Consider the following 17,784-nt stretch of genomic DNA (forward strand, 5'->3'; position numbering starts at 1 on the left):
TCCTGTTAGAGAATGCCAGCAAAAGCACTCATATCTTTCTGCTGCTTAAGCTAATATTTAAATATATGTATATATATTTGTATGTGTGTGTATCAATAAAAACTCACTAGTTAGGTGACTAGTGATTAGAATATCCTCTCTCTGTCTAGGCATATGTGCACAGTGGCAAAACTGTTTGCACAATAACTACTGGTCAACTCAATCAACTCTTCAGAGTACAAGTCCAAAGTCAAAGACTTCAAAACTGGAAGGGACTGAATTCGGTAGTCTTCTAATTTTGTTCCACAGAGCACCAGAGTTCTGAACTCCTTAATGGTTGCTGGAATGAGGGTAGCCAGCTGGAGTGGCACTGTGGCCGCAGCCTTGCCGCTTCATGTTTATAGTTATCTCATAAGAGAGTTCCTTTGTGAACAGGAGTTTTGCTATCAAAGAAAGAAGGAAAAATGAAAGGAAAGAAGGAAGGGAAGGAGGAGGGAAGGAAGGAAGGAAGGAAGAGAAGAAGAGTGGTAGGGAGGGAAGGAGGAAAGGAGAGAGAAAAAGAGAGAGAGAGAAAATCTACAGATTTTATAGATTAGGCAAATGAGCTCTAGGAAGGATAAGTGGCATTTCACACAATTCTGACATGGATAGGACTGAATCCCAGGCCTCCTGATTCTTCTGTGAGAAGAAGTATTGGTGGCTCCATTCGTATTTTTGTGAGAAGAATTCTCTGAACTTTTGATCCGAAAGTTCCAATAGTTCTACTATTGTGAAACCAAAGCACGCTTGTGACTTCCATTCAGGCACTGGCAGACATCCTTGAATCAGGAAAGGTTCAGTGGGGCCAATTTTCTTGCAAGTGCTTTTTACTATAATATCTGTAACTTGTTGACTTCTCCCCCTAAAAGTAAAATCACCCACATTTCATTGATATTGTGTGATCATCACTCACTAACTCTGTAGCCTTGGACAAGTCATTTCGCCTCGAAGCTTTCAGTTGTAGAGCTAGTAGAGTGGGCGCAGGAAAGATTGGGGTCCTGCAATTCGATAAAGCAGCATCTCTCACCAGCTTTGTCATATTGCTGGCCCTGAAGAGCCTTTTTAGATATTTTTTCCTAATCTTTCCACAATGAAATTTTAACACCACAGATAAACTGTCTATCTCTTTATCTATTGAATGCATATCTGTGCTTTATAATAGAGTAAGATTCTTTTTTCTGTTCCCCTAAGAACCAATTTTCATCCCCTAGGGGTCAACATCACCTCCACTGAGAATGCATGAAATAGGGTGACATTGAATACCAGGTACATAGAAGGAATTTAATAAGTAATGGGAATAGTGATTATGTGCCAATTTCAACATGAGCATGGAATGAAGAACAGCATAGTGCCAATGTCGCCTCACCAAAAATGTAGCAGGATATGGAAAGAAGATGGAGGCACAGGTGAGAAATGTTGCTAATTATTACATAACTGTACTATGCTACTCATGCTTTGAACTTCACATTTGCTATTTCACTTGTTTTTATAAGAACCTTATAAAACTCTTTAAAGATGAGGAAGTCTGGGTGCAACGAGTATAAATGAGCTCTTAAGATAAAACAGTGGATGGAGGGGCCACCCTTCAAACATAGGTATGTCTATCTCTCCAATCCAGGCTCTTTTCATTAGCATACTACCACCTAATTTGGCATTTTTAAGCTACATCAGCCTGAATTTACTCATTTATAAAGGGATATTAATCAGCTATTCTCATTAGACAGGCCCAATTGGAATTGCCCTACCTGAGCAGTCTCCTTGGTCTGTTAATGTCCTTGCCCCATTTCAATCATTGTAACAACTCGGGAATTGATTTAACATCTTAAAATTCTTCTGAGTGGAATGTTTTTTATCCCTTTTTAAAAAATCACAATATTTCTGTAATTGGTATTGTAAAACTTTAGAGTTGCTACCAGAATGGGGTTAGAGCTGTACATATTGAAGTATAAATGCGAGTGTTAAATGATAGGCAATCGTAACCTACGATGCTGAGAGTGCCCTATTACAGAAGGGAGGGAGGAAGGGGCAATTAGATCACCTGTGAAGGAGAAGCATCAAGAGGGCGTTTGTCAGTGGAGTTTAAATGGGGATCTCCTACTTCTTGAATGGAACACGAAGTTCAAGGGAATGATCAAGAAATACGTTTCTAGATGGGGACCAGGAGATCAAGGCTAAGACAATGAAATCCCTTGACCCTTAAATGTCTCCTAGGGAAGACAAGAGATAGATTTTGGAAATTTAAAGATGTTAGTTTAGGCACAGCTCTCCAAGGGTTAGAGGATTTCATGATGCGAGGAGGGCTCTGAGGCCAGAAAGATTCTCAGAATTTACCACTGGACACCAGAGAGCTGTGTATAGGGAGGGACAGCTTTGCATCCTGAAACGACAGCTACATTAAGAAACTCAGTTGTTCTGATGCAATATTCTTACCTAGAATATTTACTCTTATAGGTAAAGAAAACTTGACTGTCCATCCATGCTGAACTGGGTTGGACGAAGTAAAAGGAAGATGATATCGAGGACTAAAGAGAAGCCTAATCTCTTAGTCAAGCCCTCAAAAGCAGAGTTATTAGTATTTTGACCTCTCAGCATTGGTGGGGGCCTCAGGAGACCAGCTTCCAGCAGGAGTGCCCGGTTTCCAGGGCCCCACTGTATTAGACCTCGTCTTGGGAAGCCCCTTTCTGGCACACCACCACTAGCAACTGAAAACTGCTCACTCACAGAAAACACTCACCCACACAGGAGACATTCTGTCTCCGGAAGAGTGGGGGGAAATGGCACTACTGGCTGAATCTGTTGCTTTTGTCTGATTAATGAGTTGACAACTAATATTAAATATTTTATAGCATAATGTAAGTCTTCACTTTTTCCACCTTACTTCTGCCCTGTCCTTTACCAATACATAGGAGCTTCACTTTGGCAGCACCTGAGAAAGATAAGCTCTGATGGACATGCTACAACTACAGTGTCAAATTAGGCCTTTTATTACAAGAAATTTGATTATAGGTCATAAATTATGTATTTATCTTGCATTAAGTGATGAAAGCAACTTGCTAATTAGAAGAAATCAAAGTTATTGACCTCTAGTGAATCTCTTCTACATTTATTATTGGCACAGAATAGGATATCATGACGTGGATACAAATGCATATTTATTTTGCTAAAGACTTATATCTTTTTTTTTTTTTTTAAATCTCTGGAAATACAAATACAGACCTCTCCTCTTTGGGAGAACTTATGAGAGATCTATTCAGAATTCAGATTTATTATCTTTTCAGGTTATGAAGTTTTTGTCTCCCAGCTCCAAAGCCACCCTTCTGTATACTCTGGTTTGTGGTATGGGGGTAGGGTCCTTGTGAGCTACGTTTCTTCTTGCTAGCTGGATTTCTGCTTTGCTGTGTCAGTAAGGAGTATGGGAGGGAGACTGGAAGACAAGATGAGAGGAGAAGGGACATCCTCCTTCCTGAGAGTGCCCAGCAATGACCCTCCGCCCAGCAGCAACATTTGGCTCTGGTCTCCATTTCCTGTTGTCACTCTAGATGAGCCGCATGTACTCCCGATAAGAACTAGCACAGGTGGGCAGCACTCTTCCTCAAAGGACTGAGTTCTAGGTCCAGAAAACTCTTCTCTAAGCTCCCGAGGTACCAGCAGCAGCTGGACAGGGCTCCTTCCTCAAAGACTGAGTCCAGCTCTGAGGGAGCCCTCCTCTGAGTCCTGAGGGGCCAGCTCTGCCACATAGCAAACACTTCCAGCACCCTCAAAGCTGAAGTGTGAATCATAAATCCACAGGACCCCTCTTCCCAGCTTCTAGGTCCTGATATCCCCAGTTTTTTCCCTTTATTTCTCCAGACATAGGGAGGAGTAGCTGTTTCCTGAACTTAGTACTGTATTACTTTAGTGCTCCCTTTAACTTTTCTAAAAAATTATTTTATTGAGATTATATTGGCTTACAACATTGTATAAATTTCAGGTGTACGTTTTTTTTTTGGTGAGGAAGATTGGCCTTGAGCTAACATCTGTTCCAATCTTCCTCTTTTTGCTTGAGGAAGATTGTCCCTGAGTTAACATCTATGCCAATCTTCCTCTATTTTGTATGTGGGATGCTGCCACAGCATGGCTTGATAAGTGGTGTGTATGTCCACACCTGGGATCCGAACCCATGAACCCTGGGCCACCAAAGGGGAGCATGTGAACTTAACCACTATGCCACTGGGCTGGCCCTGATTTTTATTACTTTTTTATTGATGTATAAGATAGATACTGAAACATGCATAGAAAGCATTAGTCTTAGATTTACAGCTCAATTAATTTTATATATGTATACACCCAGATCTAGATATAGCTAATTTCTAGCAGAACCTTCATATTTCATAAGAACTCTCAACAGCATTTGATTCTTTACAAGGGGAGAAGAAAGGAGAACAAACTCATGTTAATGTCCAAGATAGGGCATAAAATATTTAGTGGTGCCAATGCAAGGCTAATAGTTTGACCATTTTAAATAAGAATTACAGTTGATATGACTTCTCTTTTCTCCCTGCTATAAGTTAAACAACTTTGTTGATATCTTATAGTCATAGTGTTTAGGTAGACTAAAATGTGTTAGCAAGGGATATTATGAAATATCATCTGTTCTTTTATTCAGGAAAAACTTTAAAACTTCTTTGTGTCAAGCATCAGGTTAAATATTAAAAATATCAAGATGAATCTAACATGGTCCTTGTACTGAGTATAGCTTCAGTCTAATGGCACGTATATACAGCCAAAAAGTGGTACAGATTAGGTTTGATAAGGATAAGAAGAGGGAAAGAAAGGAGATTGTGGGGCCACAAGTTTGGTGTTTTCCAAGCAAAAAGAATAGAGAACATGGCTTTCAGAGAAAGCGTGTTCAGGAGCAGCAAAACATTTAGAATGTCTGGAATACAAGGTGAGATGTGGCGCAAGGACAGATTACCAGGAAGTCTGGACCTCAGGATTTTTGACCAGAAGTCTTTGCTTTCCTTTATTTTTTTTCTCTCTTCTTTTGTTTTATTTTTAGAAAAGTAACACTGGATGCAGACTGAAGGATAGACTTTAGAGGATGGAAGGAGTTAGTAGTTAGGAGATTTTTGTTAGTTTAGGTGAGAGATAAGGAAGGCTTGAACCATTGGAGGTAGTAGTAAAGAAGAAACAAGGTCAGACTTAAGAGGTTTCTGGAGAATTTTGAACTCATAAATTTCAGTGATAGAATCTATGTGAGGAATGAAGGAGACAGAGGATCAAGGGTCCCTGAGGTCAGGGAGTAGGTCATTAGCAACAATTAGAACCTGAGGGAAAACCAATGATTTCCATTTTTGATTTGTTCTCTTTGAAATACCTTCCAGATGTACGAGTTGATATGTTCATTGGCAACTGCAGATGCAGGTCTGGGACTTAGAGGAAAGGTTAGAAATAAAAATAATATGTTTGGGAAATGATATCAGGAAGGGGGATAAAGTAGTTCACCCAAAGAAAGAATACTGAGTTAGAAAGGTAGAGAACGAAGAGTAAGGACACAAAAATTCAAGACAAAGGAAAAGAGAAAAGAGCCAGTAGAAGTCACAGAGAAGGAACATTCACAGAGGTTAGAAAAGAACCATGCGATGCTTTATATTACACATATTTTATGCTATCCAGGGGCAGTATAACTGATGATTAAGAATGTGAATCTTGGAGACACAACTGGGCTTTGACTCCATTCTTTACCACCTAAGATAGTGTGACCCGGGACCACTGTCACTCAGACTCCTCACTATAAAATGGTATAATAGTGACTGCTTTCTAGGGAGATTGTGAGGAATCAGTAACTTAATGCCTGAAAAATGCTCAGAACAGTGTTTGGCACATAGTAATAAGTGCATTAGCAATTATTATATACCCGAGACTCAGTTTTTGCTAGTCATCTCAGGCGGTCTTCCTTATACAGCTTTTGATGCATTATAATATAAATTGTGAGGTACTATATCAACCCAAAGGGGACTAGACTTAAGTTTAATTGTATTATGTCAAAGTGCCATTGTGTAAATATTGGCTTATTTTGTAAACTAAGTTATTTGTCATCTCTTATGCTTTTCTTTTTTGTTTATTAAATCATATTTATTTTTTTGACCTTTTAAAAAGAAATCAGGGGCCAGCCCTGTGGCCAAATGGTTAAGGTCGCGTGCTCTGCTTCGGCGGCCCAGGGTTTCGTGGGTTCAGATCCTGGGCGTGGACATGTCACTGCTCATCAGGCCATGCTGAGGTGGCATCCCACATAGCACAACCAGAGGCACTCACAACTAGAATCTACAACTATGTACTTGGGGGTTTTTGGGAGAAGAATTAAAAAAAAAAGAAAAAGAAATCATTTTTAGTACTGTACTTTATTATAATTCCTTTCCGAATGCTTTCTATTCTGTTTACATCCAACTAGTAATAATATACTTATTTGAATAATGGGAAGATTCTGTACTCACATCACATACTTTATGAAAGGATCTCCAAAAGTTCTGCATGAATTATTTATTTTTAACTGCAAGATGGTTAGGAAAGTAAATGTGTAGTATTTCAATTTTACAGATTCAAGAAAAATGAGTACAGAGCTGGAAAATGATGTTTCAAAACTCATAGAACAGTTGAAGGAGCATGGCTTCATTATGGAGGTACATTGAAACATTGGCTATCCAGAAACCAACCTTCCAGAGCCACAGAATTTCCAGACAAACAAACAGTTGGTAGGGGAAACAAAAGTATTCATTACATATCAGACTACCCATGATAGCTGAGAACTGAGACCCCAAATGTAACAGTTGGTGCAATGAGATTAGTTAACCATGTGAAGCCTATGAAATATGGAGAAAGTGTCAGTCAGTGGAAAAAAAAAAAGGAACAGCAAGTAAAAGGAAAAGGGATGGCTGACAGATCAGCAGCAGCAGCAGCGATAATATTAGAAACAACAGTAAGTGAAGGACAGATTAAATAAAAGAGCAACCACTTGTCATCATGGGGCTTGGGTGACTCTGGATCTGGTTAGATCAGATTGGACAAGTTTAGAGACCCAGTAAACTCGTCAGGAGATCCAAATACCAAGCCAGAAAGCAGGTGAGGCAGGCTGGAAGTTGCTGTCAGAGAGTATGACAACCAATGAAGGCTGCTCCAAGAAGGAAGAATGCAGGGGTCCAGGAAGAGCTGATAGCAGGCCTGGACAGGCCACTTGTTGGCAATCAGGACTGTAATCAGCCAGGAAGACTTCAGTGCAGTGGTAGGGTGCCTGGGACAGAGTGATCAATGCCTGGCAAATGGCAGATACTCATAAAGCGTTTTCAGGATTTGATGACCAGAAATGGTTTACTTTTTAGAGCAAGTCCAGCAGCATGACTGGATTGATTAGAGTTACCATATGACCTGTCAGGATTAGCTGTAAACTCTTTGTGAAGAACTTGCCATTATAAGAGCAAGTGACTAGGAATGTTCATTCCAAGAATGAAAAAGAAAACAGTTTTCCAATTTGGCAATCACCAGGGAACAGGAGAAAATGGAAAACAGCTAACTGCCCTTGAATGCCATAGCAGTGAAAGGCACGATCTACTTCTATCGTGACAAGCCAAGTGACAACACAGTATGGTAGCCTGTTTGTCAGGTATGCAAGAGCTGTTCAATCAAACTAAATGTAGTTTAGAAGCCTTCCTACAGGACCACTTTACAGGAGAGGAGACTAAAAAGTTTCCAGAGTTATATACCTAAAGTGTCAGAGACAGACCCCACTATAGATATTCTTTTTTTAATACACAAAACTATACTACAGCATATACCAAAAAAGTTGCAATTTTAAAGGGAAAAAATGAATGTTAGTACTTGACTTAAAAAAGAATGCTTGTAAAATGTTGACAGAAAAAGAAAACAGTTCATGTACTGAGACTATTTTAGGAAACCTCTTTGCAGATCCTTACTGTTCTAAAATTATTTTATATATATTATATATATATATACACACACACACACAACTATATATATATAGTAATAGTTCAAAATAGAGGTTCAGATTCTCATTCCTTATGAGTTATTCTTTAAATAATTTGAGAATGCTCTTATCTCCAATTTAATGCTTATTTAGTACATTTAAAAAATTGGAAACATAAAAATGCTACTGACTGAATGTATACTTTATGATAGGTAGTTTGGAGTGTCTAATATGGACACAGAGTTAGAAGAGTAGATATAACTGTCAAACATGATGCAGAGGACATAGGTTGAAGGGACCTATCTGTTCCTCTGGGAACAGCTCCCTGCTCTACATTCCAGGTGGTTCCAGTGGTGCTGTGAAGCAATGACCCCTCCTGCCCATCCAACACAGGGATGGTCTTGGGTCACAAGTTTTTCATTAGGACTTCATTTTTCTGGCAAGTGGGATTGCTTAAAAGTTAGGGGGTGAGACTCAAGCAGGACCAGAGTGATTCCCAGGACCTGATAAATTATTCTCAGGGAAAGAATTTGTCTTTCTGCTGGAGGTGCTAAGCTGAGAGGATGTGATCTGGGATCATTACCCTTCATCATTTACTGTCATGAAGGGGAAGTATATCTGCAGCTGAGTGATTGAGGCCTTCATGAAAAAGAAAGCAGGACTAGAGCAAAGAGAGGGATGAGCTCGAGGAAGGGGGCTCTGAGCATATGAACGTAGGATGAACATGAGTTGTGACTCTGACCAACTGCCAGATGTGAGATGGCTCATATCACTCATTAGTCTAATGTTTCTTTAGTAAACAGAAGTCTCAGAAAGCAAAAGATGTCGACCAAATTATTTACATTTTGGAAACATCAAATATTGATATGCGGACAGGGCTAGAAAGCTAGGAATATCTGGCAAGGAAACAATTACCAAAACACGATAGATATTTTTCTTTTTCCCTAGACTTATTTTTAGCAACCAAATATGGTGGTACTTTATCAACAAATATTCCAGTCCTGGGATATTTACAAACTAGAGTTTAAAATCTTTCAGCTTGATGTATACTTCAGAGATAGGAAGTATATATTAAATTGAAAATAAAAACTATACATTAAGGAATTGTTATAAAATTAACCACCACGGCAAGAGACAGTTATTACTCACCAAACAGCGTAGCACTCTCCCACCTTCTCCAGGCTCTGTGCAGATATGGGAGAATATGCATAGGTCAGAATGATGACATGTGAATGGAAGTGGCGTGGATCATTTCTGGGCTGAAGCATTTAAGAACCAGTGGTTGACCCTCCTGCTCTCTATTCCTCTGCTACAGTGATTGTGGAGGCCATACAATGAGATAGCAGAGCCACCAGATGGAAGCATTTTTCATTGCTGAGTGACCACATGGAGGACAGTGGCTCTGGAGGGTCACCTAAGTCACAGCAGATTTTACATGAATGAAAAATAAACTGCTCTGATGAGCCACTGAGATTTGTGTGGATATTTTGTTACCATAACATGACTTTGCCTATCTTCACTAATATTTCCCCTTTTATTTCCCATTTCATTTGCTCATGGGATTTAGTTCAACAATGTCTGACCAAGGCATTTCCAAAAAAAAGATGCAAAAACTTTTTACATAAGTACCACTTTGGAAATGTAGATTTGATATCCGGAAATTTTATTTTCAAAGAATCCTATAGATACTTATAGTTGTCAAATGTTTCATAATTAATTACTGATCAAGCTATGCACAGCATATTATATTTTAACAAGATAAAGTCTTATTAAATTTAAAATGAAACATTCTAACATTCACTATAAGTTTTCTATTTTCACATTAATTAAGCTTTTCTTGTAGCTTTAGTCAAAATATTTTCTCCCTTGGGAACATGGACTTTTTTCCCATTTTGCTTTTCTATTCATTATATTTATAATGACAATATGTATGTACAGCATCAGCATACTGATGATTTTGAGCTAATGACTGTTTTAATTTTTCATGTCTCAATATATGCATAAAATGCTATGTTTTTCATCAATCATTTCACCAATTATTATCCAATTATCTGCTAAAATCACACATGTACATAAAAATAAACTAATCTATGGCATCAATTGATTGTCCTCAGTTCATTTTTTCCAATAAAATGTTCACCAGTGTTTACAAAGAAGACGTGATTTTGTGCCTGAGATTTTACAAAAGTGTCCTGGAAAAGACCTCCTTGCCCACCAGTTTCCAAATAACTCAGTTTTTTTTACTAACTATAGAGCAAAATATGAAATTCATAAGGTAGCAAGTAATGATAACTGGTAGCAGAGCCAAATTATAGAGGTCTTTCATATGAAGGAGGAAAAATGAAGGTCTTCCAATAGTGCAGCTGAAACAATTTTTCAGTTTCAAGTTTCCAAAGTAGAATAATGAATAGGAGAAGCAACCCTTGTCACCAGTTAGGTTTTAGATTGACGGATGTAAGCAAACCCTTCCTAGGACTAAAATTGATTTGTTATATAAGCAGACTTATAGACATATAAAAACCACAATCATTCTGCTTTCCTTCTCTCATCACCTGAATTTCCTCTAGTGTCTTAATTGTGTAGGCTTATTAATTAATCTAACCGCTAATTAACACAAACATTGACTAGAGTGGCCTCAATTCAATACCTTTGGTATTTTCTTGAACAGACAATCAGACTGCAGTTCTTTCCATGAGATTCCTTATAGAATTTATCTATTGACAGGTTTTTCCCACACACTCCCAATCTAAAGATGGTTCCTATTCAATGAAGGCAGCCCAGACTCGTAGTATCTTGGGAACCCCTCAGAGCCCGGGACAAGACCAGCGTCCCCAAAATAAATGGAGGAAGAAAGGGGCACTTGTTCAGCTCTGTAAACTGTGTTTATCAGTAGTTGAAGGTAAATAGAGTCAAATAAGAAAAAATTAAGTAAACAGAGCTTCAGTCTCATTCTCTTCTTTCTGTGTGTTCCCTGCCCCACTTTATGATGCTTCTTTCAAACGTGCCCTTTGCAAAACTCTTGTCTTGGCAGTATGGATTTCAGATCTTCTGTCAAGTCTAACTGGAAATTTCAGAAGCGATTTTTCTTTCCCAGTAAGCCCCTTTCCACCTCTAAAACCCATACTTATCATTCAAAGCCGCATTAATTCATTTATTCAAGAAACTTTTCTTGAATGTCTTTCTGTGTGGCGTCTGCTAGGCAACAAGGATGCAAAAATGAAAGGCAATTCCTTCAAAGAAATAACAATCTAGTGGTGAAAACAGATGCAGACTGATATGTTAAATATAATGCAGTCAATTATACCAGCATGACATACAAAAGATATCACGGAAACACAAGGAAAGGAAGCTAATCCAGTCTGAAGGGGTGCTCAATGAAGTCTTCCAAAACACCCACAGACAAATAAGCGCTTCCTCCTTTTCTACTTTCCCCACATAGTTTTCCTGTGGTCGTACGCATTATGATTAAGAAATTGATTCTGAAGCCAGACAGCATGACTTCAAATCCCAGCTCTGCCACTTGCTTACCTTTGTGACTTCAGGCAAGTCACCTCCCCTCTCTACACATCAATTTCTTCATCCATCTCATCTATAAAATGGAATAATAGTACATTTCTTATGACATTGGCATGAGGATTAATTGGGTTAATACATTTAGAATATCCTGTTAGATCAGTGCCTGGCAACTAGTACTCAATAAATATTAGTGATAAATATATTATTTTTCCTCTTCTGTAATCAGAGATTGTTACTAGTACAACTGTAACTTTTAATAAATTGTAATTTCCTTTGGGGAAAATCTCTATGTTGCCAAAATGCAAACAACAGGGACTCTTAATTGGTATTTTCTCTATCTAGACTCCTGGATTCATCTCTTTTCTGAAATCTGATTTGCTTGTATTGGACCTCCACTCCTGCACAATTGAAGTACCAACTTCCCTTTGACCAGGGTCCAGAATGATGGCTGGGCCTGAATGAAGCATCTGTTCCTATTAACAGTTCCTTCTGCTGAGAGCATGTCCCCTCTTTGTGAGAAATATTGCCTTACATAAACCCCTCTTCTTCGACCCTACTTTCCCATGACCCACCATCAAGTTTTCCATGGCTTCAATTTGTTCAACAATAACCCCACTTCTATCAATCAAGACATCTTTTCTGTGCTCTGAGTTCTCCCTCTCCCCATGCCCTCTCCTCAATATGAAACCCCCTTTGTTGCCATTGTTTTACTCATAGTGATACTAAAATGTATCTGTACTGGCTGGACAGGGATAAATCAGCAACATGTGAGCATGTTTAATAAACCCTCAGGTTAGAGCATTTTTTAGTTATGACTGACAAAGAAAATTACATTTCCAACTTCAGCTTTTGGCCTAAATTTCATGTTTCATTATACTTTGTATATTATACATCTTTTGGTATTATACGTGAATGAGATTTGTTTTATTGCCATCAACTAGGAGTTGAGAGGTAAATTGGTTAAGTCAAATGGGTTGCCTCTCAAATAAATGGTGTAGCATGTGTTTTGAATAATGGATGACATGTATAAGGGAAAGTTTAAAGAAATTTCACAACCCTAGAATGACATGAGCTATATGAAACTTTTTGTCTCATTGAATAAATCAGGACCATTAGTAAATAAATATCAGACAACAACTGTGTTTGCAAGTACCAATATCATAAGGAATGGAGGCCATCAATGGAACTGGCTCTATACAGATCTGATCAAGTTGACCTATAAATGATCATCTTCCCACAACACAAACCTGGATGTGGGGGCTTAACAAATCCGGTAATTGCTACTGATTCCTAACTATTCCAGGGTGGGGTGGGATGGGAGGGGACAAATGATGATTCCAGAATAAATTTGGGAAGCACATTGGAACGCTGAAGACAGGGGAATGAAAGTGAATATTTGAGGATAAAAGTTATTTTTAATGATTTTTTTCTTCCAATTTATGGTTAAAATATTGGAATAGATATGTGACTCATGGGTGAGAAAGGCTGGTTGCATAGGTAATGTGATATTATTGGATTTTGATTTCTGGGATATTGCCTATGGTATCAGAAAGACAGACCCTTGAGAAGACAAAGTAGATCATTTCATGAGATTCAGAAAGTATGTATTTATCTGGAGAATAGCTGATATGATCATAAATAATTTAAATTGAACATAGAGGGGTGGGGGAATGAAAGCCTACATTAAACTGTGAAATAAATTAGAAATTGAACAGATTATAAAGATAGATGCAGTGTAGAAACCGCAATACAACCAAGTAATAATAAAAATAAGTATTATTGCCATTCATTGAGTGCTTACTATTTCTCAGGTACTTGAAAGATATCTAATTCAATGTTCCAATGTCCCTTTAAGATAGATAATTATTGCTTCCGATACACAGATTGTTTTAAATGAGACAATTGATTTAAATCACTTGCTAAACATCTCGTAGCTAGCAAATGGCAGAGACAGTATTTGAAATCAGGATTATCTATCTCCATAGTTCATACTATAAACTATCATGCTGTACTGCCTCACCATGGTACCTAGACATTTAAAGGGAAAATATTTAAGAAAAGGACAGAAAATGCCTTAAATGACCTCAGACACATCTATACACAGGATAAAGGTAATAAATATAATAAAATTGTCATAATACAGGTGAGAATTTGAAATTCATAAGTGTAAATAAAACTTGGAAAAATGGGACAATTATTCCCATTCTTGTCACTCTGACAATATTGGAACAGAAAGCTTTGACACACACACACACACAACATTGGTTATAAGAAGGAAAGGGGATGGGGCTGGCCCTGTGGCCGAGTGGTTAAGTTCGCCCGCTCCGCTGCAGGCGGCCCAGTGTTTCGCTGGTTCGAATCCTGGGTGCAGACATGGCACTGCTCATCAAGCCACGCTGAGGCAGCGTCCCACATACCACGGCTGGAAGAACCCACAATGAGAAATATACAACTATGTACTGGGGGGCTATGGGGAGAAAAAGGAAAAAATAAAATCTTTAAAAAAAAAGAAGGAAAGGGGAGATCATCAGTAAATCCAGATTATATTCAGCTGTTCAATACTGACGTTCCACTGGCCAGGACCTAGATAGGATATTCCTGACACAATCACAAAGTTGCCACAGCAGTACATATTTATCATTGCTGCACGAATCATTTGGTAGAAAGAGGCAGCTCTTCTAAGTTCTCTCCTCAGATATACAGCAGCATTCTAAAAGCTGTACAGGACTACGCAAATGACACTGGACACTATCCATGGGTCAGGAGCAATACACTTAAAAAAGACAGGTTTTAGTTGAAAATAAGCTCAATATGATTCAACAGTTGATACAGCTTCCAAATGAAAGGTGAATGATCTTAGTATTCATTAAGAAATCCATTGAATCCCGTTCCCTGATAGAAGTGACCCGTGCTATTCCAACCTCTCGTGGTGTACTCTGCGTGATCCTTGTCAAAAAATTTCAAAAGGGATTTATTGAACATTTGAAATGGAGAAACCAGAATATTTGAAGGACTTTTGAAGGAAATGAGCATGTTTAAAGTGAAAACAAAATTCAGATAATTATATAAAGGATTAATTGATTGCCAAGTAGAAGATGAAGGGTTAGCCTTGATGTTTTTACGGTCCCATCAATAGAAGTTAAATAGAGAGAAATTTTAACTCAACCTAAGGAAAACTTGGAGTCATTGCTGACAACTATATTACAAGTTAGCTTGGAAGATACAGAGCTTTTAGTTGCTGGAGGTGGTCAGGCATCATATGGTTGGTTAGCATCAATTCTTGATGGGCATTTGGATTTAGTGAACTTTAAAATATCTCTCAATGCTGACACTGTGATTTGTACATACTCTGTCACAGTCTCCCTTGTCACATTGACACATATTTGTGAAATATTTTGACCACAGTTTGAAACCAGTCTGTCGACATACTAGCTTGAAGGTTTGCATTAGAATCTAAAGGGAAATTTAATCTGTGTCTTAAGCTATGTAACCTATGTGAGGTTACATAGCCAGGGTCAAAGAGTGTTGGTGAAGGAAACAGGTAGAAAGCCACATGGAGATATTCTTAAAATTTATATGCATCATTATTTTGAGAAAATTGCCCTTTCTTCTTATGGAGATACCCATAAGCAGTCCTCCTTGCTTAGGGTGTGGGGAGAAGGGAAATCAGTACTACCTGTAGCAGCTATCCCATGGTCTCCAAGTATGTGAAAGACTCAGATGTCACTAAGGTCAAGTTCAGTGGAAAGCTTAGTATTTCAGAGCTGGGCTGTCCTTTCAAGTCTGCTACAATATGCTCACCCACTACTTCCTGGTTTATACCTATGTTAAATTCCAACAGTTAGCAATAGATATGATGAACTTTGACATGAGTAAGGGAAAGCTGATTTGAATTGTGCGGTCTTAGCAAGACGTTGCCTTGAGAATTTTACAATGGAAATATCCTGGACAAATCCATAGACAATCAGGCAATTTTATAATATCTCTTGTGTTTCTTGAATTATCCTTGCCTCCAAGATGGATTGTGATGAGAATGCCTCTATGTGTTATGCCTTTTATTTTGCTGAGGGAAAGTTCTCATAAGGCCACCACAAAGACCATCAAGAAGATGAAGAATATGTGCCTTAATGAACAATGATGTTAACTGTGTGTTAATAGGATCAAGTTTTAGGAAGAGGAAGAAAATTAAATGTGGGGCAAAGGCCAAGGAATGTACCAATGTGAATTTAGAAAACCATTGGGAAAAAATGATGATTAATACTGTAAACAATTCTTCAGTCAATTTGGTAAAACTCTAAGTGTTAAATACTGAGAGATCCCAATGAGAAATTTCTCAGCTTTGGCTGTGGTTATAAAAAACATAAGAATGCCAAAAGGCCAAGGAAGAAATAAGTGGAAAAGAATTCAATGCCAAAAATCATATTTGGGGCTGGGTCACAAATGGCCAGATTTCATTGTTTCTTATGGCTGAGTAGTATTCCATTGTGTACATATATCACATCTTTTTTATCCATTGATGGGCATCTAGGTTGCTTCCAAGTCTGGGCTATTGTGAATAATGCTGCAATGAACATAAAACTGCATGTATAGTTACGCATTCGTGTTTTCATGTTCTTTGGATAAATATCCAGCAGGGAATAGCTGGATCATATGGTAGTTCTATTCTTAATTTTTTGAGGAATCTCCATATTGTTTTCCATACTGGCTGTACCAGTTTGCACTCCCACCAGCAGTGTATGAGAGTTCCCTTCTCTCCACATCCTCTCCAACTTGTTGTTTCCCGTCTTGTTTATTATAGCCATTCTGACAGGAGTGAGGTGATATCTCATCGGAGTTTTGATTTGCAGTTTCCTGATAGTTAATGATGTTGGATATCTTGTCATGTGCCTGTTGGCCATCCGTATATCTTTGGAGAAACGTCTGTTCAGATCTTTTGTCATTTTTTAATTGAGTTGTTGGTTTTCTTGTTATTGACATGTATGAGTTCTTTATATATTTTGGATATTAACCCATTATCAGATATATGGTTTGCAAATATCTTCTTCCAGTTGTTAGGTTGTCTTTTTGTTTTGTTGATGGTTTCCTTTGCTGTGCAGAAGTCTTTTAGTTTGATGTAGTCCCATCTGTTCATTTTTTCTATTGTTTCCTTTGCCCGGTCAGACATAGTACTTGAAAATATGCTCCTAAGACTGGTATCAAAGAGCATACTGCCTATGGTTTCTTCTAGAAGTCTGATGGTTTCAGGTCTTATGTTCAAGTCTTTAATCCATTTTGAGTTAATTTTTGTGTCTGGTGTAAGATAATGGTCTACTTTCATTCTTTGGCATGTGGCCATCCAGTTTTCCCAAAACCATTTATTGAAGAGACTTTCCTTTCTCCATTGTATGTTCTTGGCTCCTTTGTCAAAGATTAGCTGTCCATAGACGTGTAGGTTTATTTCTGGGCTCTCAATTCTCTTCATTGATCTATGTGTCTGTTTTTGTGCCAGTGCCATGCTGTTTTGGTTACTATAGCTTTGTAGTATATTTTGAAATTATGGAGTGTGAACCTCTAGTTTTGTTCTTTTTTCTATGGATTCCTATGGCTATTTGGGGTCTTTTGTTATTCCATATAAGTTTTAAGATGACTTGTTCTATTTTTGTCAAAAATGTTGTTGGAACTTTGACAGAGATTGCATTGAATCTGTAGATTGCCTTAGGAAGTATGGACATTTTAACTATGTTAATTCTTCCAATCCAAGAGAACAGAATATCTTTCCATTTCTTTGTGTCTTCAATTTCTTTCAACAATGCTTTATAGTTTTCAGTGTACAGATCTTTCACCTTTTTGGTTAAGTTTATTCTTGGTATTTTATTCTTTTTGTTGCAATTGTAAATGGGATTGTATTCTTAATTTCTCTTTCTGCTACTTTGTTGTTAGTGTATGGAAATGCAACTGAATTTTGTATGTTGATTTTGTATCCTGCAACTTTACCGTATTCATTTACTATTTCTAAACTATTTTGGTTGATTCTTTAGAGTTTTCTATATATAAAATCACGTAATCTGCAAATAGTGACAGTTTCATTTCTTCCTTTCCAATTTGGATCACTTTTATTTCTTTTTGTTGCCTGATTGTTCTAAGACTTCCAATACTATGTTAAATAAGAGTAGTGAGAGTGGGCATCCTTGTGTAGTTTCTGTCCTTAGAGGGACAGTTTTCAATTTTCTCCATTGAGAATGATATTAGCTGTGGGTTTGTCATATACGGCCTTTATTATGTTGAAGTACTTTCCTTCTATACTCATCTTATTC

At 37.9% G+C, this 17,784-nt stretch overlaps 1 protein-coding gene across 5 annotated transcripts in view; it reads right to left on the bottom strand.

Annotated features, from left to right (window-relative positions):
- GRM8 (glutamate metabotropic receptor 8) overlaps nt 1–17,784 on the bottom strand; it is a 710,606-nt gene that overhangs the window by 48,496 nt on the left and 644,326 nt on the right. Inside the window, exon 10 of one of the 5 annotated variants that reach the window (XM_070265030.1) lies at nt 11,504–11,564. The exons of the other annotated variants lie outside the window; for them this stretch is intronic. Within the exon in view, the coding sequence (XP_070121131.1) occupies nt 11,523–11,564 (42 nt within the window). The 3' untranslated portion in view covers nt 11,504–11,522. Of the gene's footprint in view, nt 1–11,503; nt 11,565–17,784 lie in introns of those variants that run through there. 5 annotated transcript variants of the gene reach the window in all.

Source organism: Equus caballus, chromosome 4 (genome assembly GCF_041296265.1).
Source record: "Equus caballus isolate H_3958 breed thoroughbred chromosome 4, TB-T2T, whole genome shotgun sequence".
In the NCBI taxonomy this organism is placed as follows: domain Eukaryota; kingdom Metazoa; phylum Chordata; class Mammalia; order Perissodactyla; family Equidae; genus Equus; species Equus caballus.